The sequence below is a fragment of the Barbus barbus genome, assembly GCF_936440315.1.
Source record: "Barbus barbus genome assembly, chromosome: 19".
NCBI lineage: Eukaryota > Metazoa > Chordata > Actinopteri > Cypriniformes > Cyprinidae > Barbus > Barbus barbus.
Window position 1 is genome coordinate 17302060 of NC_136747.1, and position 21458 is coordinate 17323517.

The 21458-nt window shown below is 37.8% G+C and overlaps 1 protein-coding gene across 1 annotated transcript in view; it reads right to left on the bottom strand.

Annotated features, from left to right (window-relative positions):
- LOC306885654 (CUB and sushi domain-containing protein 3-like) overlaps positions 1 to 21458 on the bottom strand; it is a 405244-nt gene that overhangs the window by 26870 nt on the left and 356916 nt on the right. The window contains exons 54-57 of the mRNA XM_079442324.1: positions 19598 to 19771; positions 18776 to 18961; positions 17316 to 17489; positions 3373 to 3555 (exon numbers count right to left, since the gene is read on the bottom strand). Of these exons, the coding sequence (XP_079298450.1) occupies positions 3373 to 3555; positions 17316 to 17489; positions 18776 to 18961; positions 19598 to 19771 (717 nt within the window). The remainder of the gene's footprint in view (positions 1 to 3372; positions 3556 to 17315; positions 17490 to 18775; positions 18962 to 19597; positions 19772 to 21458) is intronic.

A 21458-nucleotide genomic window follows, 5' to 3' on the forward strand; every position in this document is an offset into this window, starting at 1 on the left:
GTGAGTCTGTGACCCATAGACATCATCAGACTCTTGGTCTCATCCTTTGAAATACTTTTCCCAGCCTTTAATGCGGCCAATTCCAATTGTTGCTTGTTTTGGGGAGTTTCTGCCTTTACTCTCCTCTTCAGCTGGTGAAATTCATGTTCAATCGGATTTAAATCTGGAGATTGACTTGGGCAATCTTAGACTTTCCATTTCTTTGCCCTTATAAATTCCTTGACTGATCTGGAAGGGTGTTTTGGGTCATTGTCCTGATGCAATATGAAGCCCTTCCCAATTAATCTGGTGGCATTTTCTTGAATATTGGTAGGCAAGATAGTTTTGTACCCTTCTAAATTCATTCTGCTACTGTCATCATACATTGTCATCAGTAAAGTTGAGAGGGCTTGTTCCAGAGGCAGCTATACATGCCCATGCCATGACAACACCTCCATCATGCTTTACAGATGAGGCTGTATGCTTGGGATCATTTGCAGTTCCCTTTTTTTCTCCACATTTTTGCTTTCCAATCACTTAGATCTTTGTCTCATCGGTCCATAAACACAGTTCCAAAACTCTTCTGGCTCACCTTTGTGCTTTTTTGCAAACTCTAATCTTGCCTTTCTATTTTCGGTGCTGGTCAGAGGTTTGCATCTTGCTGTGTAGCATCTGTAATTCTGTGTCAAAGTCTCCTGAGGACAGTAGATTGTCAGAGCATCACCCCAGCTTTCTGGAAGTTGTTGGTGATTTTACAGACACATCTTTTAGGGTTCATTTTCACAGCTTTTATGATTTGTCTGTCATCAACTACTGTTGTTTTCTCAGCCGATCAGGTAGTTGTTGGTGTCGCTGGTGGTTTCCAAACTCTTGATTTCTCTATGCCCTTTGTTTTTGCTAGAGCTCTAATTGACTTCCTCTTTTCTTTTAGCATTCAAATTACTTGCTTTTCTCTCAAAGTCAGCTTCATCCTGGTTTGTGTGTGTCATCATTGATTGCAAGATTCAGAATGCAGAAGTAATGGATATAACTGATACGACGCATTCCCTGCTTTTAATATCTGAAGAATTAATGCAACAGGACACAGCTGATCACTTAGAAAGACCTGTGAGGCAACTGTTCCAATACTTATGCTCACATCAGATAGAGGGATGAAACTCTAACAGTGCTGAACTTCTTAGCTGGTAAAACATCTATGTGTTGAATCACCCAATAATAAAACATGACATTCTGTAGTTTTGTCTCATATTCATCTTTTAATCATGTTTGTAAATGTCTTGACTCCACAGCCAACAGAGCAATTTTGACTTTACTGTTCCAATACTTTTGGAGGGCACTGTATATACCCCAGTGTCTTGTCCAGCCTTTTATCTTTGTAATGTTCCTTAGTCTCAGATGGCACACACAGTCTGTTCGCTGACCATCCGATGCATATTGCTCACAAAACTGTCTAAGCAGGTGGTTCTTGGCAAGAATAAGTGGTAGTGTGGACAAGACCATATGCTGTTCAGTCAAAGGTCTGACTACATGAGACTTTGTGTTTTTTTTAATTAGCAATATAAATACTCTGCCATGAAACACTTAGTAATAGAACTGGATTACAATTTTTCAGAAGTAGTCCGTTATCTGGTAAACTGCATATTTAGTTTATTAAGCAGCTTCCCCCAAACTGTATTTGATATAATTTAAGATTATCTGGACATCTGATGGGAAGAAAGTGAAGTCTAAAGGAACAGATATCATTAGAGAGACGTCTTTGACCATGTAATGACTATGACATGGGACAGTGGCTATAACAGAATGAGGTATTAGCGTCTGTAAGGCTTAAATGAGCGGGGATGAAGTTTGAAGATATGGTATGACAGGCCTGTAGATCATACCCGGAGCATGGCACCGAGACAGAGGAAATGAAAGGACAAAAAAAGAGAGCTCTTTATTTCCACAGAGATGCTGGTTGAGTGAATTAACTGGCTGAAAACCTATTAATCCGCCAAGCCAAAGTACTTTCTTGGTTGACTGCAATGGAAGAACTCAGGCTTCCTTTCAGGATGGAATCATCTCTCTATGCAGCTGTTAAAAAGACAGTGCCTGTGTTACACCTCCATAACGGCAAACTTGAGCACTCTCTTTGTCTTGCGATGACAGGCTGACCATTGTGATTCCCATAGGGCTTGTCATTTTGCAGCATGGGGGACAGATTATAGCGCAATGCCTTCCCCATCAATTAGTCACTGTTCCTGTATCCCTGTGCCAATTGCCGTCTCTCAAAAATGATTCCCGCACAATGGCTTAGGTCATGTCAACTATATGTTCTGTGGGAGGTGGGAGTCCTGGGAGAAACACCATTAGTCAGGTCTCGGAGCAAGAAAACAAGATGGTGCATCATGTTTCTGCAGAAAACACTGCCTGCTTGAGTCTGGAAGCGGCTAGTCATCTTTCATTTGTGCTGTAGACTTTACAGCCTCGGGGAAAATGTGGGTTTATTACGTGATGTGGGACCCTGACAAGTGTAAAACTGTAACGGCAGGCCAAAATAAAACATCAGGTAACAATGTGGACGGTGATATATTATTTAGCGGGTAGTTGATTTTATTGTTTGTCACTGATAAATCACTTTTGGGACTATTTTATCGCATAATAAAAGCAACACTTGCTTCCAGGGGGTTGGATGCAAGATCATTATTTAAATGAACAGGAAGGTCTTCTGTTCAGGACTTAGTGGTGCTACTAAAGAAATAACAAGGCAATGCTTGTTAAAAGGTTCAAAATAAGTTCCACTGTTAGACCAACAGTAATTAGAAACTTAAAAAAAACAAACAAAACAAAACCCAGCATCTGTATGAAATAAAAATAAATATACATATATTTGAACAATTTAATGCATTCTTGTTTCTTTAAAAGTGCTTCTTTAAAAATATAAAAATAAAATAAAAAAATTACACTGACCCAAATCTTCCAAACTTCTGAATAAAGTGTATATATTCTGATTTCATCGGAATACATTGGCTTCTTCTGAATGACCATCAAATGCAAAAAGATTTAAATGAAAAAAGCATGATCAAAATATAAGCAAAAGGCAAAAAGATGTTTGGAACCAGCTGGTGTATGCCAAATCTAGATCCCTTGATCGGAACAAACAGATTTCGTTACATGCAGTCAGATCTAAGTATCGGCTTTGACAACAAAATCGTATTTTTCTGTGCAGTGTGAACAAAGCCTTAGATCAGCCGATGACTTGTTAAAACAAACTCCTGACTAAGTAGCTTAGGGCTGAGATGTCCTACTTCTTAATTCACCTAACCAAGTGAAAGAGAATATGTGCAATGTGAAGTGAGAGTGGGAGTTGGGTGGTTTTAGAGATGCTGGATCATGTCAGCTGCTGCAGGCGCTTACGTTTGCAGGAGGGCTGAGTACCGGACCATGTGCCGTTGGGGAAGCACATCCTTTCTGTGGAGCCAAAAAGCTCGTATCCCACCGAGCAGCTTAAGTGCACTTTACTGCGTATCCGAAAGTCACTCTCATCTCTGCTGCCATGGGATGGTGTGCCTGGGTCACCGCATGTCCCTGATGAATCACCTTGAGAAACAGAGAAAGGAATAAAAAAAGACAATAGAGATTGAAAAGAGGTGAGGGTCATTCCAACTATATCGTAAATTTTCATGTCCCCAATGTATATGTCTTAATATATTGGATAAAATATTAAACTCAGCCTTTTATAAATGGACATTAGATTAGTTGGTATTCTTAATATCACTATCAAGTGAACAAACGGGCTGAATTTTAAATAGTTTTACTGCTTTCTTTATGCAGATGTTACCATATTGGTATATAAACTTATAACTTGGAAAAAACTGCTAATTTATTAATTTAAATCTTCCAGGTGTTTCTAATTTTTGTTTCCTTTCTCTACTCAAGTGTTTTTGGGAATATTTAGTTTTTTTTTTTTACACTGTGTCCTCAATTTTACTTTCCATCCTGTTTAACAATCGTTAAACAATTCATGAATGACATCATTCTCCTGGAAATAACAGTTTTGGTGGGAAAACAACAGTACAAACATTAGTACATTTGAGTAATGGAGTCTATTTCACTCTAAAATATTCCATCTTGTATGATACAATTACAGGAAAAAATGAAATGAAGTATTTTTATTTCTATTGTGTTCATTTCTTGTCATTGTGTAAATAAAAAGTTATAATTTAAGCGCCTGACAAGCATATTTGTAAAAGTCTCTTTTATAGAAATACCTTCTTAAACACACAAGCGTATTCATCTTACTGTAGAAATATGAGGCAGAAAAAAAGAAACCAAGAATTTGCATCAAGTGTAAAGAAACATACTATTTTAACCTATTCTACTGCCAAATGAATAAAAAAAAGGATGACTAGTCCTGCACCTGTTTTCCAGCCCCTCTCAGGATGTAATATTGGAGGAGGACATCTTTTTTTTCCATGCACTCAAGGCTTTGCTACAGCTTTCTGGAAATTGATATTCCTGATTGATTCCTGCTGCTTCCATATATCTGAGCTCAGGGCCCTGCAGCCTTGCACCTCACCTGAACCTGAGCTCCATTCATCATCAGCACACAAACGCACACAATCACACAGAGACACACACCTGCACACGCACATTTATGCTCACAGGGTTTATGAATATTCTCAACACACCAAAAAAATATAGAACGTGATCGGTTGTGATTGTGTATAGCGCATAGAAGTTTTACGTTCAGTGTGCACAGACAAATCGCCTGCTGCTGGAAACCTGGTTAGGACACAGTGTTAGAAACCATGACTTATTGCTCAAACCCTGGACAAGAGAGCTAAAATAGATCAGTGGCTGGTTGTACCAGCTGTGTTCAAGTTATAACTTAGTGCCGATTTGCACCAGAACTAGGGTTTTAAGCTACAATTTACGCATTATTGCATTGCACAATTATACTTAGTTGAAACCTCATACGTAACAATAAATAGTAGGCTTATTAAATTGGTAACACTTTAATATAGGGACCAGTTCTCACTATTATCTAGCTGCTTATTAGCAGCTATTATTAACATATTGGCTGTTTATTAGTTCTTATAAAGCACATATTCTGCATGACCGTATTCTACATCCCTAATCCTACCAATATCTAAACTTAACAACTTAAGTTGAAAAAAAAAAAATGAAAAAAAAAGAAAAGTTGAGAAAACTTAAAAGTTTAAGGCAACCGGCTCCAGCAGTTTTTCTCAACCAATTTTTATTGGAGATTTTTGAGTTCTCACATTTTTGTTGCATAAACTTAAAACAACAAGTTGAGAAAACTCAAAAATCTCCTACAAAAATAAGTTGAGAAAATTCAAAAATCTGCTGAAGCTGGTTGCCTTAAACTTAAGTTTTCTCACCTTTTTTTTACAGTGTACCTAATAAGCAGCAAATAAGGAGTTTTTTTAGATTTAGTTGCATTTAATTATATATTTAGACTACCATTAAAAAGTTTGCGTCAGCGTTTTTAAATTAATTTTATTCAGCAAGGTGCATTAAAATGAGCGAAAGTGACAGTAAAGACTTGCATTGCTACAAAAATCACTATTTTAAATAAATGCTATTTTACTTTTCATTGTTTTCACAAACATATTGTGCAGCACAACTATTTTCAACATTGATAATAATATGAAAAGTTTCTTGAGCACCAAATCAGCATATTAGAATGATTTCTGAATGATCACGTGACACTGAAGACTGGCTTCTGAAAATTCAGCTTTGCCATCACAAAAAACAAACAAAACAAAAAACAAAAAAACAAAATCACATTTTAAAATCTATTCAAATAGAAAACAGCTAATTTAAATTGTAATAATATTTCACACCATCACTGTTGTAACATTTGGACCAATCAGACACACAACTATTTGTTATATTTAACAAATAATCTCTTATGCCCCCTCACCTAACCAAAAGGCCAACTATTAGGGTCTGTGGACCCTTCCCCCCGAAATGCATCTAACACCTAAGAAGGCAGAACAGGCCTCTGGTTCCATGGCAACCCATCTGATAACACTTGTTTTATTGCTCAAAGGAATACGGGAACTCACTTCTTTTCCCCTTAGGAAAGAGACATGGACTCTTCTCTAATTAATTAATAGAAAAACCTTTCTTTGAATGAACACACATATCTTCAGGTCATTGTGTATATTATTACTGTTCTTGTATATGTTTTTGTGTATTGTATCCTTTTTATGCATGATTATGATAGAACACTTGTTAATATTACCTCATGTATATCATGTTTGGTCTCTATCAATTCGTCTTCAGATGATCTAATTGAGAGTGTATATTATATGTCGATACCTATGCAACATATAAGTGTTCTAAGAATCTTTAATAGTTTGTATATCAACGTCCAATCCGGTTCATATGCAAATTACCATGCACGGAGACAAAGAGTCGTAAACTTTCCCTCCAAAAGTTCAAGTCACCATAGGCCCTTTGTCTTCCAGAGGTGTGACCTCTATAGCAGATAAAGCTCTCACGTAGCAGTCTGCGGTTTTGTTAGATCCTAAGAGGATGTGAGCTAAAACTCTTCTGAACACTAAGTTTTGTGCCAGGCCTTGCGGCCTTGACTTTCCATTCAACAAAGGATCCTCGGACCTCAGCAGATCTCTTTCTTCGCTCTTTTCCACTTTCTACCTGGAAAGAACATTTCTACCTCAGAACATCTTTGGAATTCATCACTCTTCAACCCGGAAGAACGTGATCAGGAATCCAAAACCTTGAAACCATTAAGACTTTCATCTGAGACTGCATTCCGGACACTTGTCACGACCAAATGCATTGCAAGTATTGTACATTTAACTAAACGAAACAGAGGTTATTAGTACAAGTTATAGAGGTTTTACTCAGGTGGTTAAATTACTTTTTCCATAACTGCATTCTCTGGTTTTCCTGATGGTTTCATCCATCAACTCTCATTAGCCCTTTCCCCATGTATGAGTGATTGTTTGTTTGTTTGTTTGTTAGAGTTTGCTTTAGTGTTTAGTTAATAAAAGTTGTTTAAACAAATTACATGAGTTTCTGGTTCTGCCTTGCAAATTAAATGTCTCTTTACGATTTTGACCCTCGCTACATGCTCTAATGCATTAATAGAACAGTATTTCCTGTGGCCAAGGAAATATCCTTTCTTAGAATTGATATGAACTTGCACTGAATGTTCGCTGGACGGACAGATCAGTTGATGGCAAGTTAATTCTGCTACAGTTATTACTGTCAGCCGATATAAATAATTGTAATTAATCATAATTAAATATAATTATTTATATACAATTCCCTTTTGAGCTATATAAATCGCTACACTGTTTTTACTGTAAAGCTTCTTAATGGTTCAATAAATGTACACATCATATTTGACTACACAATATTTTACAGAAGGCTTACAACCTGGGTTAACTTTTGCCTTAGGAAAAAATTGTACTATTAAATTATGTACAGACTTTGCTACAAACTAACTAGTATTCACTACATGTGAACTTCATGTCTCAAAGACCTTATGAACATTTGTTGCAACTGCAACCTTACCAATCACCCTAAAGGTAAAAACTGCCATCTCATATCAGGCAAGCCAACATCCAAACCCAGCCTATGTCAACGAAACCAGCCAGCTCCATAAACAAGTAATGATTTATTTAAGAACAGGCAGCTGTATGAAAAGAAAAAAAAACATCTCCTGATCTAATACATCAGTGTGGCTGGAGAGTTCGGTAGGCAGGGCTAGTGGCGGGCGGCCCAAGGGACAGATTAAAATGGCTGTTATTAAAGGACTGCGGGCTGTTCCTCTTACTTATTAATACGTCAGTGGGCTGCTTGAACAGGCTCTTCTGCTGAAGGGCCAGTTGTTGACCCTTGCATGACTGGCAGGTTTTTATCTTGCAGACTTTGTTGTACAGTAAATCGCATACATGTGCCATACATCACACAGCTCGAACGCCAGACGGACAAGATGCATGTTGACGTGAACTTGAAGTTAAGTGAGGAGGATGGATTTCCTCTCAGAGAACAAGCACACAGAGGGGTCTGTTTCTCAGGTTGTGGTGTGATGAAAAAACAGGCACCCTACAGGTCATGCTAAGATGAAGTAGCAAACATTTCTTAGAGTACCGCCACGTGCAGAGATGCGTTGTGACAGCGACGTACTTTTCTTGGGGTGTTATACAGCAGGGCGCCTCATATTGGTAAACTCTTTCCGTAGCGGAGCGAGCAGTAAATTTCCTGGGAGGTCTAAGCGTGTTTGTATGTCACTGCAGAACAAGGTGTGTGTTTTTATGTCATGTTCCGTTTTTGTCTTTCTTGCTGGTGGCAGAAGGCGAGAGGAGCAAGAGCCGGTAGGTGTGGGTGTTTGGGCTCCCAAGAGCGTGTTCTGTCAGGGAGAGAGTGCTGACCAAGCATAACACTTCAAGGGCAGACAGAGGGGACTGCTGTATTAGCCATCCCGCTGGAACTCTTCCACTTATCTGCAATGGCAGCCCTGAGACCACCGTAGACGCAGTAGGAGAGGGTATATGTCACAAATTGATGTACAGCCACTTCTGATCAAAAAAGTCACCGCAAACATGCAGTTCACACTTTGAGGAAACACCGCTGACAGGATTACGTCAGATAAAAACTGACGCAATATTAAATGTCAACTTTCTGCAACCACACAAAACTTGAGTGGAAGAAAAGTGGGGCACTAAACATGGATTATTGATCAGTGGCATCTTCGGTGGCTTTTTGGCAGTCAGGGTTGATTTTTCACTTAGGGTCAAATATGCTTTTGGACAACAGATATGGGTCAGATACAAAATAGCTGAAATGATGGAGCTTTAGCCTAGCATTTAAAGAGACAGATCACCCAACAATGAAACTCTGTTATCTCTTAGTCACCACCGTGTTGTTCCAAACTGTATGACTGACTTTTGTCTGTGGAACACAGAATAAGATATTTTAAGAAACATGTTTTTTGTCCATACAATGACAGTCAATGTGGTCCTGAGTTCTTTCATTGTAAGGACAAAAACAGCTGAAATGGCCTTCAAAAATGTCATCTTTTGTGTTCTGCAAAACAAAGTAAGTCATACAGATTCAGAAAGACACGTGGCTGAGTAAATGAAGATAGAATGTTAATTTTTGGAAGAACTATCCCTTTAAGCACACATACTTCACAATCATGCAGGACACACAGACCCAACATCCCATTCCTCCTACTCAGGTTCACTGGAAAGGCATGCCTTTACCAATGTTTCTGCAAAACTCAAAAAATGCACCAATACATATGACTAGCTGCACTAGAAATAAACAATAGAGGCAGTAAAACTCTGACAACTTAAATTCGTTTTCACACAAATTATGATTTACAGGGCCAGAATTTCGATTAATTTCGATTTTGCACAGTTTCTTGGACAATATTATGTTATGACCTCAAAACAATTGTAATATGCTGCAAAGTTGAAAACTGATACTATTATGATACATTAGCATCACATATACAGCTTCATGTGCATGGATTTTCTAATGCAGTAGGTTTGCTTGGTAGCTCACACGATATTGAATGTGCATTTTAGTGCCACTAACTAGACATTTCAATTTGAAGCTGCTGCGAAACGTGCAATAAACACATATTTTCAATGTGCTTGGGTTGCATTCCTCCCATAATTCCCTGCCCTAACTGTACAATTTCACATTAAAAAAAGAGGCAAAAGTTCCCTTTGGAAAATGGAATTGATTGATAGCATCCACGCTAACATCCATTTAAGTCACTTAAGTTCTACTAAATAGTCAACTTAATTAGGCCACTTTTCTACTCTTAAAATGTTTTATTAGGGGGAAAAGGCACCTATTTTACCTGTCAGTTTTCTTCTTCTTCTTCCTCCACTCTGGAAGTCTATGGCAGCCCATAGAACTGCTTGAGGAAAAGTTATGAAATTTGGCCACACAGATAGAGGACAGTCTCAATATTAACCATAGCAAATTTGGAGTCTCTATCTCAAACTTTCTAGCGTCAATAAATTTCTACAGGTCAATATTTTTTTTGCAATTTTGAATTGTGAAAAATCTTTTTCGAACTTGTCCAAGACGGTTTGTCTAATTTTCACCAAAACTGGCTCAGATCATCTACCGTTCCCATAAAGGATGTTAACAAATTTGATTAAATTTGTGCAAAAATGGACATGAGGCTATATCTTTGCAACTCTTTAGCAGATTCTGAATAAACATGTTATTCCAAGAATTACCTTAGGGCACATGAGTAGTTTCGGCTCAGCGCCACCTACTGGTCAAAATATATTAATTTCAAATTTGATCCCTGCTACAAGTCTTTAAAAAGTTGTCACGGGGCAACAAAGGGCTGAAAAAGCAAGAAATGTGGAAAAGATTCAGCTGGGAGAACATCTATCAACTAATTAAGTTAATTGACATCAGGTCTGTAACATGATTAGCTATAAAAGGAATGTCTTAGAGAGGCAGAGTCTCTCAGAAGTAAAGATGTGCAGAGGCTCACCAATCTGTGAAAGAGTGCGTAAAAAGATTGTGGAATACTTTAAAAACAACGTTCCTCAACGTCAAATTGCAAAGGCTTTGTATATCTCATCATCTACAGTGCATAACATCATCAAAAGATTCAGACAAACTGAAGAAATCTGTGCATAAGTGACAAGGCCAAAGATCTTTGTTGGATGCCCCTGGCCTTCGGGCCCTCAGACGACACTGCATCACTCATCGGCATGATTCTAAATGATTCCATTACTAAATGGGCCCAGGAATACTTCCAGAAACCACTGTCACATCATTTGGCGCATCATTAAACGAAAAATACGTCAAAGATGACCATGAAGTCTTCAGCAGCTGGAAACTTATATCAGGCAAGAATGGGACCAAATTCCAACACCAAAACTCCAGAAATTCATAACCTTGATGCCCAGATGTCTTCAAACTGTTCTGAAAAGAGGAGATGCTACACCATGGTAAACATCCTCCCGTCCCAACTATTTTGAGACCTGTAGTAAACATCAAATTTGAAATGAGCTCATTTTGTGCATAAAATTGTAAAATTTCTCAGTTTAAACATTTATGTTATCTATGTTCTATTGTGAATAAAATATTGGCTCATGTGATTTGAAAGTCTTTTAGTTTTCATTTTATTCAAATTTAAAAAACTTCCCAACATTTCCGGAATTCGGGTTGTAATTCAATACAGCTCCTTAGCTCTTCATTTGACCTTTGTTGTGCATGGCCCCTTAATTGCTGCTTGTAGCTAAATTTTAATTTGCTCTTATTCTAGTTTTAAAGGTGTACTCTGTACTTTTTGCACTAGCTGGAATAGCAATAGTCTTGAACTGTTCCTGACACAAAGTGTGAATGCAGCAAAAGCAGTAGTTTTTTAGTTACCAATGCCATTATGAATGCGTACAAATGCTCTATTTGCAGTGAGCAATTATTACTTTATTATATGAACAAAAGTGTTTTCAATTGACAAGGGGTGATATAAAATGTCACAAATTCAAATAGTTAAATGTTGGGCAAAATTCAAATTCAAATTTATTTTCTAGCCTCACAGTGCAGGACTAGCAGCTCGTACAAACCACGAGCAGAAGGAGAAGTAGAAGAACTGATTGGAAGCAATTTCATTTTTTTGCAATTCTGTTTGGGTTCCTTTAGGGACATAGGAGTGACACACTTCACCTTTAAGAAAAGCAAAATCCCTGCAGTCTAAGCTAGCAGCTGCTCTGTCTCAATCAGTGTGCAGTCAGCTCGCTCTATCTGCAGTCAAGCAGTGCCAGAAAGCTCAAGCAGAGCTGGGAAGTTAAGTCTTTAGAGAGGCTCACTGCTAGAGGCTGCTCCTTTAGCTGCAGCCCTCACATACTTACAGCCGCTCTAATTAGACCACAGGTAGTTCAGGTGTGAGCAGGGATAGAACAGAAGATCTTCCCACCAGGTGGACACTAAAACCCTCACTGATGCAGCCCAGTATATGTGCTAATTGGGTACCAGGCTGTTTTGGGGGCAAAGAGTAAATGATTGTTTGTTGATTTGAAGAGGGTCAGATCTAACTTCGTAAGGCTTTACCTCAGAGACTTCTCTCTGGAAGTAGGCAATTAGAAGAGGCCGGCAACAAGGTCAAAGGCTTGTAATAGCTTCGGTTTGGACTCTTATTAAAACAAAAGGTTGTATAACAGCATGGGACATCACTAACTGATCTCAAGAGCTGCTCGTGCAACAGATGCACACACAAAAATATCAACTCCTTTTTAGCAGTCTGCAGTCCCCTGCGTGAGTGCATGTTTGTGTGTATAAACGCCTTCAGCACAGCACACAGGAAAAAGGATGCAGTTGCGCTGTTATGATTTTGTGCCATGAAACCCAGAAAACCCTGGAGGCAGATGAACAGTACCAGGAAGGAGAATAAAGCCTCCTAGCACCAAGAGGAAGAGAGATTTCTCTTTCTGTCTAGCTGTTGTTCTCTCTCTGCCTCCTCCTTTCTGGGTCATGGATCTCTGTAGAGGATTGGAGCATATACAGTGGGATTGGAAAGAGACAATGTCTGTACTCACGCTTTATGGGCCACAGACACTTAATGCAGGTTTAATGGATAAACAGTGGGTGTTTAAAAATATGCAAAGTGCATTTGAGAGTCACATTTATGCAATGGCTGTCTGGAAGTTTTCAGCAACGTGTCATTTTTCTAGGTACATACACACTGACGGTGATTTGTAATGATAAAGCGAGCAGAAGTGATTTGTTTTCAATGAGAGTTGGTGATCAGAGGCAACATGCACTCAAAAAATAGATTTTTCCTGCTTGTGCAATTTGGTTAAAGTGAGCTAATGCAACACAATTCTTGAACATTTTGTCACAGCTTAATTTCATTGCGTGCAGTCAATTTAAATTTGTCAAATGGAAATTTACTTAATCCAGTTGTGTTGGGACTACATGAGGCATGTTGGACATTACTGTGAACACTATTTTTTCAAATCTGTTCTTTAATTAAAGGAACACTCCACTTTTTTGGGAATAGGCTCATTTTACAACTTCCCTAGAGTTAAACAATTTTAGTTTCAGTTAAACAAAGTTCCTTGATTATTACGCCGGAATGAGAGTATAGTTCCTAGCCATATCAGCCTAGAAAATTGCAATTTTCATTTTGCGTCGGTCTTAGTATACGATGTAACTACAGAAGAGTCAAGCTTTAAATAGGAAAATTATCGAAACTCTTTGGTCATTTTTGATGACCAAATGATAATGGTCTAATCCGATTCAATGATCTATGCTAAGCTAAGCTAAAAGTGCTACCGCCAGACCCGGAGATCAGCTGAATGGATTCAAAAACGGTAAAACTCAACTGTTTAACTCTAGGGGAGTTGTAAAATGAGCCTATTTCCAAAAAAGTGGAGTGTTCCTTTAATTCACTTAGGACTATACCAAATGACATCATGGTTATTTCAGTCTTTCTTGTTGTATGCTATTAGTCAATAGGCAATCTTTAGTACAAATCGAAAGAAAAATTAAAGGTAATATAGTAGCAAAATATTGTAGTAATATTTTTATTATTAAACGTTATTTCCTCAATTTAACAGTATTAAGTAATAGTACAAAGTAAGCTATAAAATAATGCTGAGCAGAGTTTGATTTGCGCCATTGTACCTTCTGTCCTCATTTAGAAAAAAATGCTCTGTGATATGACAACATCACAATTTGATGTTTACTCTACACTGCCGTTTAGGGCTGGTAAGATTTTTTATATTTTTTTAAAAGGAAATATCACCAAGGCTGCATTCATTTAATCAAAAATGCAGTAAATCAATAATATTTAAAAAGTTAATTCAATTTATAAAAATGCATTTTTTTATTATTATCATTATTATAAATATATTTGTAAAATTAATGCTGAGATGGCAAAGGTGAATTGTTAGGAGCCATTACATTCGCCAGTGTCACTTCAGAAATCATACAAATTTGCTGATTTGCTGAAGAAACATTTCTTCTTATTATAAAAGTTCAAAAACATGCCTAGTGTTATTGTTGACACTGTTATACTTTTTTCAGGATTCTTTGTTGAAATGAAAAATGACAAGTGCAAAATGACAACAACAGAGATACAGTGACCAGCAATATCTATTGGTGAACAACTGAAGTCATAACAGCACATCTTACTAACCGTAACAACAGCAGAAGCATCAAGGGAGTAAGGTGTGACATTGTTGATTACAAAAGTAGAGCTGCTTAGTCTAACAAATGCTCAGTCTTAATGGTCACAGACAGTATTTTAGTCATCTTACCCACACATATCAGTGCAATCCATCTGTGGTCATTCTTTAAACAATCTCATATACAATGGACTAATTTATAACTTGAAAAAACGGCACATCAAGTGTTTATCATGAACAATGATTCTGATGGCTGGAATAAAAACACAAGAACACTGCAATCAACCAAACCAATCAAAGTTCAGCCTACAGGCTTATAGAAAAAGCAGCACAACCTTCAGTACAATTTCTAATAATTCAAGAGCTCCAAAAGGAGATTCAAGAGCCTACAAACATGCAATATTTTCTTTTAAGAGGGAGAAGGGAGTCCTCCACTACCAAATCAGTGGTTCAGTGCACAAAATCTTTTTTTAAAGGGCACAACAGACTATTCCACGCAACTGGAGGGACTTGTTGAGCTCACTGAACCAGAGTATGTGGCATAAAACCATTCAAAATGCCAGTGACTGAGCAGTTATCTCACTATACGCCATTCCTGCGTGTTTATATTTAATTCCCTTTAAAGTCTCCAAGGACAATGTGACAGTGTGGTATAATAAGAGTTAGGTGAGGCATTGGACACAGGAGTCCTTGATTAGGAATAATTCTATGTGACAAAGGCTCAGCTGCCTCTAGCGCACCAAGTTCAGAACTATTTGAAGTGGCCTTGCAGAGCATTTTGTGCACGGATGGCGTATGGCTTATGTAAAATTTCTCTAAGCCATATTTGGTGCTCAACAAAACTCGTGCTGTACGTGTGGGTGTAAGAACCCACATGTGGAGCCCTCTGATGTTCCCCTCTGGATTTTTCCCAGTTAGTGCAAGCCTTTCCTTTCCATTTACAGAATGAACAATGGTGAATGAACAAAGTTAGATGGTGGGGTATTGTGTTGTGTTTGTTATGAAATGTGCATGTTCGGTCTGGTCTCTGCAGTTCGTCTTGATTCTGAGAGTCTCCCGTTCCTGTTGTAAAGACTACACAACATAAACAGACATGGACTCCCTGCAGTTGCATCTGTATATTTGTCCATGCCGAAAGCCATCTGCATGTAATCTCAATAAAAAGCAGAGAAAATGTATAAAAAAACAGCACAGCAAACCCACAGATTAATTATACACCTCACAGATGCCGGACGCAGGCTTAAGGCGGCGCCCCACCAGCCGATTTTTCAGCCGTAAACTTCATTTACATAGTCATCGGACAGTCAGAGGGAGTCCCGCCATCTCTCAGCGGGAGAGTGTTAACAGCCCCAGCGATTCAAACCTCTGCTGAGTTAATGGTTCTGCCACTGGGGCGGATTCTCACGGCCTTGCTGGGCGTCCAATGAGTTTCTTCTCACACGGAAGAACTGACGAGCTTTATTTGAAGACATTTTGCTGCTTGGAAGTCATCCAAACTTATATCCCACCAATTGCTAACAGTGATTGTGCAACTGAGCTATTTTCTGAGGTTCTCCTACACTTAAATGACTAATAAAATGAGTAATTAAATAAAAAGCAGAGGCAGAACAGACTGTGTTTATGGAAAGTAAATCTATTTCTAACTCAAGCTGTGCATAAACATATACTCTCAATAGCAAGCCCTGAAGGAATAAATACACCCATGCATTGAGAGAAAAGATACTAAACAAATTGCATGCTAATTCAGTGTATTATAAGTTTGTGCGGTATTCCTGTTTAGCAAGCTGCACAAGGTGCATCTCAAGAGGCTTATCCTCAAGAATAAATGTGTTGCAACTGGAAATAAATGTCATAGGCTTTAGTCTGTGACCCCAATTCAAATTAGAACCAGTCATTTTGACAGAATATGGCCAGATTTCAGCAGTAGGTATAAGTCAGTAGGTATAAGACCTTAGGCCAAAATTTAGTTGCTTTGACTCTAGATAGTCCAATAAGCAAAAAGGTAATACTGAGTAAAGGTCTACTGACACCAAGGAAGATAACTATAACTAGTTTTAATAATAGTTCTGATTCTATGAGAATCGGTAAGTTCACATCACAACTATAACGATACCAACACCTATAGGAACACTATAACTGCAATCACTTCATGCAGACATTAACTGCAGCACACATTTAAAATAAACAGAATGTTGACGTGGATGCTAATATAGTTATAGTTATCTTTATAGTTATTTTAGACACGGTATTGACAGTTCTTCTTTTTTCAACTTAATTTTTGCTCCAAGTACGAAAACTGTCTCAAATTTAACTGACACGTCTCACAGCAGTGGTGTTTTATTTCCTGTATGAATCAGTATTTTTTAGACTGATTAAACTTACTAGCATATCAATATATAACATACAGAAAGAGTCGCTGAAAAATTCCCACCACTAAAACATAGATTGATATTCGGGAACACAGACGAAAGCAGAGTGTTACAAACACTAACAACTCCTAGAGTTGGACTGTATATCAAGACTTTTGGAACAGCGCTCAGCCAATCAAATTGGCTGAGGGCTAAAACAGAACTAGAAATAACTGTAGTAAAATATCAAGTAAATTATATTCCAAACACAACACTGACAATTATGTTGCTGATTTTTGTTTTTGCTCTGCCAGAAAAAATATTTACAAAAGAAGCCAAAGCAGGAAGTGTTGCGAACACAGGCAACGGACTAATCCAGCTGTTTTACGAAATATCAGCAATTTTGGAATATCGCCTGCCCAATCAAATTAGTTGACTGCAAAAAACTGTTGCATAGTGATATATTACTTTTGCAACCAGAAAAGGAAAGGAAAAACAAGATTGCCATGTGGAGGCAGCTAGGTTTTACTTAACCTAAGGGCAAGTTCTATTTTAGCCAGACAGAGTTGCCTGATGATGTCATTGCTATAGGTAAACAGCTTACTTAGGGTTAAGTGGGACCTCATATCTGTCAACAAACACAGAATGTGATGTCAACATGTTTATGCAGGGGTACAATGGAACCCAGCAAATCATCTCTGCTTATAAAATGACAATGATAAAAACAAAACATTTAATGGAGCTAACAATATCCAAAATCGTTCTAAGGCAGCATGTAATGGCTCTTAGCATCTTTAATTGCACAGATAGCATTGATGGATGTGTGTGCCCATCCTACCTGAGCAAAAGGGCATGGGTGCGCTCCAATGGCCATTGAGCTGGCAGGTTCGTGAGGACTCGCCCTTCAGTTGCCGGCCAACCATGCAGCTGTAGCGCACCGTAGCACCAAAGGTGAATTTGTCCCCGCTCAGCACTCCATTGGGAGGAGATCCAGGATGTCCGCAGTCCACCACTATCCAATACACATGGCAGATGCAGAAAAGTGAGAACACGGTTAGTGGAGCGGCAAACACTCCTTCAATACACATTCACATATTATTATACGAAAATATAATAGACTTGAAACAAAGCTGCTTTTTACTTTTAATTATACAATAATTCCGGTTGATCTCAATGATTACGGTGCTAATTCAGCTTCCTGCAGGAGCACTAAGATCAGCACTTTCTGAAAGTTTTTTCCTTTCCTTAGCTCAGACCTCACTGCTTGTGCACACCACTACTAAAATTAGAACATTATTCATGTTATTTAAAATGAATATCAATGACTGTAATACTCTGTATAAAAATAATGGATATAATTTATTTTATATTTATTTTTTTAAATATAATAATTTAATGTAATAGTAAAATAATTTAATATAATTTAAATTAATTTAATTAAAATGGTATTAAATGTGCACGGAAATGAGCTAACAAATTTTTTTTTAAAATTATATATATATAACTATATTAAGTAAATTATATAATATATATATTATAATATAACGTAATTTGAATAGATACCGACTTTATGTTTAGATGTAAAACAACATGAAACAAATAGAAATGAAAAGTAAAAAAAAAAAAATCTCATTCACTATTAGCTGTATATGTATTTGTATGTCAGCAGAAAAGGTGTTCACAAACAGGTGTGAGCACAAATAAATATAAATAAAGCACTGAGTAAAGTGTGCCATTCTCATAACCACTTGAGAAACAATAAACAACTTTCATATGGACCTAGACTGCAAGCAAACATCAGCATTTTTATGTAGAACGTATCCTAGATTTTATTGTAGGGTCGCTTTGGCATTCAAAGAGCCCAGCAACTGGTGTTAGGATCAAACGTGTAAAACTACAGGGAAGATTATGCAGACACACAAAGCAGAAGTGACGACTGGGCGAAAGGGCATCTCTGACAGCAGGGAGTCTTGTCAGGGCAAAATGTAAGCTCAGGCCCCGTCAACTTCACAGCTGCTGCAGAACGTGTCTTACTGAGCTGTACACAGGCTGAGGATGTGCTGAGTTTCAACTTTCACATATTAAAACAGGGTTAAAAAAAAAAAAAAAAAAAAAACTGACATTGCTAATTAATCTGTCACGGAAATCTGTGTTCCACCTGTCCCTCAATTACAAGCACTAATCTTAAACAGCAGGAAGAGGGTCGTGCAACTAATTCCCCTCAATTACAGGAACGAATAGGTAATTAACACCACAATGCCACTGCCAAATTTTCATTGAAAGATGCCAGAAACGTACCGATACACTCGGGCAGCGGTTTGTCCCACTGACCCGTGGGCTGGCAGGTGAGGACAGGAGAGCCAAACAGGTAATAGCCGGGGTTGCAGTCGTAGAATACCACTGTGCCAAAGGTGAAGTTGCCATGCTCGATCTTACTCTGCCTGATAGAGTTGGCTGGAATCCCAGGATCAGAGCAATTGACAACTGAAAACAGAGAAGAAAGGAAGAGGACAGAAACAGAGACATGTGTTATTTGGCAGAAGCACTAAGCAAGTGACTTCGGAGGAAACAAGTAGGTCAGATGCTACGCCTGCAATGCATGCAGAATGAGAATTTGCCATTTTTAGTATGTCACAGACATCCACATCCAAAAATACTGTTAGGACACAATAAAAATATCTGAATCTTTGTTAAAAAATGTTTAATTTGAATAAAAAACATTTTTAAAATGTAATATTGAAATTTAATTTAATTTATAATATGAAAATACTATTATAAATAAATGCATTAACACAACTTTAGTCAAACTGTGTTAGCATCATGTATCATACAGTTACATGCCATAAAAAATGTATGCACACATGCAGAATGAATTATCACAGAACATGTAATCTATTTTTGTATAAAAACAGTGTAACATTGTCTTTCCTTGCCAGGCATCAAGACATTTTGTTAGTGTACTTTCAGCCACCAAACCCCACAATTGGCAGCCACTTAGCAACATCGCAACAGCCGCTACCCCCTTCCTTACCCACAGAGTGCACTGCGGTGCTTTAATTTTGTCAGGCGGCGGATCAGGCAAAGCTCCGTGTGAATAAAAGACTTAACTTTTCTCCCCACCTTTACATGTTGGTGGTGGCTGGCTCCACTGTCGGTTGGCCTGACACTGGGCCCGAGAAGGGCCCTCCATCACGTAACCCATGTTGCAGGAGAAGCTCACCACATCATTCAGGTTGAAGCCATTGCCTACGGTACGCCCATAGATGGGGCTCCCTGGATGCCCGCAGCTGATGGCTGGAGATGACAAGAGTGAGATGTTTTAATATGGCATAAGCACCATGTTAAATAATAAATTTGAGTGTAGCGCTGTGGGATGAGTTCTTTCTGGAAGCTATTTTCTCACAACAGGTATGCATTAAATGACGGAAACATTTTTAGAGCGTGATTAAATTATGGAAGAAAATAGATGTGCCCTTTATATTGATTGGCCACTGCAGGAAATTAGTTCATTTTCCCTCTGTAATTTCTAATCATTTATTTGGTAAGTTGCCAACTTAAAAACAATAAATCAGATTCGGGTTCTCCTTGATAAAAAGGCAATTCAAAACCAGCACTACAGTCTAAATATCAATGAATAGAAACAAAGGCAGGTTTTATGAGGCAGGTCTTTTTAAGTGGGACACAATCACACGTACGCTTTTATCTGGACCTCTCCTGCTAAACAACATCAATTCTTTAAATGTAGGGGCTCAGTGATAAAGATGGCCAAGGACCAGTCAGTGTGAGTGTTTCGGGTCAGTTACTGAAAATTGTACTTATAATGATCAATGTATGTCCGTTTTTAATGCCTTGAAAACCTAAATGTTTAGCATCAGTAAGAAGAGTAAGTGTTAAAATAAAAATCAGTAATGTTTTGCATCTAATGCCATAATTTTACAGCAATTTTTTTTTTAATTTATGGAAATCTAAAAATGCATTGGTCTCAGAAAGTTTAGAATCAGCATTTTTTTTAAAGAAATGAATACATTTATTCAGCAAAGATGCATTAAAATGATCAAAAGCGACAGTGAAGACTTAGTTACAAAAAAAAAAAAACTATTTTAAATAAATACTGCTCTTTTAACTTTATATATAGTAATAAAGAACCCTGAACAACTGTTTTCATTAATTAATTTCCTGAGCACCAAATCAACATATTAGAATAATTTCTGAAGAACCATGTAACACCGGATTAATTTCATAAACATTAAAAATCTTACACTCTAAACTTTTGAATGGCAGAGTATATATATAGCATTACAAAACCCACAAGACATCTTGTCTGGAAGTGTGTCATCTAATAGCTCTGTAACAGTCTATGTGTGAAGGGAACATTAGTCCAATGAATGAAATCCCACTGTTCTAATAGCAATGGGCAACACGGTACCATTTGTGTTCAACTGCAGGCATTTGCTGGCTGAATGAAGCGGTACATGCTGTAACCAGAAGATTCACACTCAATACCTTCGGGTGAGAGCTGTCACTCCGATGTTCAGTTTAGACATTCAAATCCTATCGTTTATCAGAGTACATACAGACAGCAATGTAAATCAATCTAACAACAGCATACTGCCTTTTAATTACATGCCAGGTTGAGTTTACTTCATTTATATGGAGAAAGTATTAGACCTAAACTGTCAATCAGTATCAGATATGGAGCCGATGTTAGCAGTGCAAGTTGTTGTTATCTACTGTGTATTGTGACTACACTTGTAAGACAAAAATGACAGGCCAATCCTCATGTGTCTCACCGTAGGTCTCCACAATGTGTGCTGATTAACTCCAGAGTCTAATTCATATATTGTGCTCCAGAAGGGCTCTTATTTAATTAAAGTGAAATTTCTTTCGCTGATGTCACATTTAGAGGTATATTTGCTTTTGTAATAGCTCTTCAGGCCTACAGTACATTTTGTTCCTCACTATGCGTCTTTTCTGCACTCAT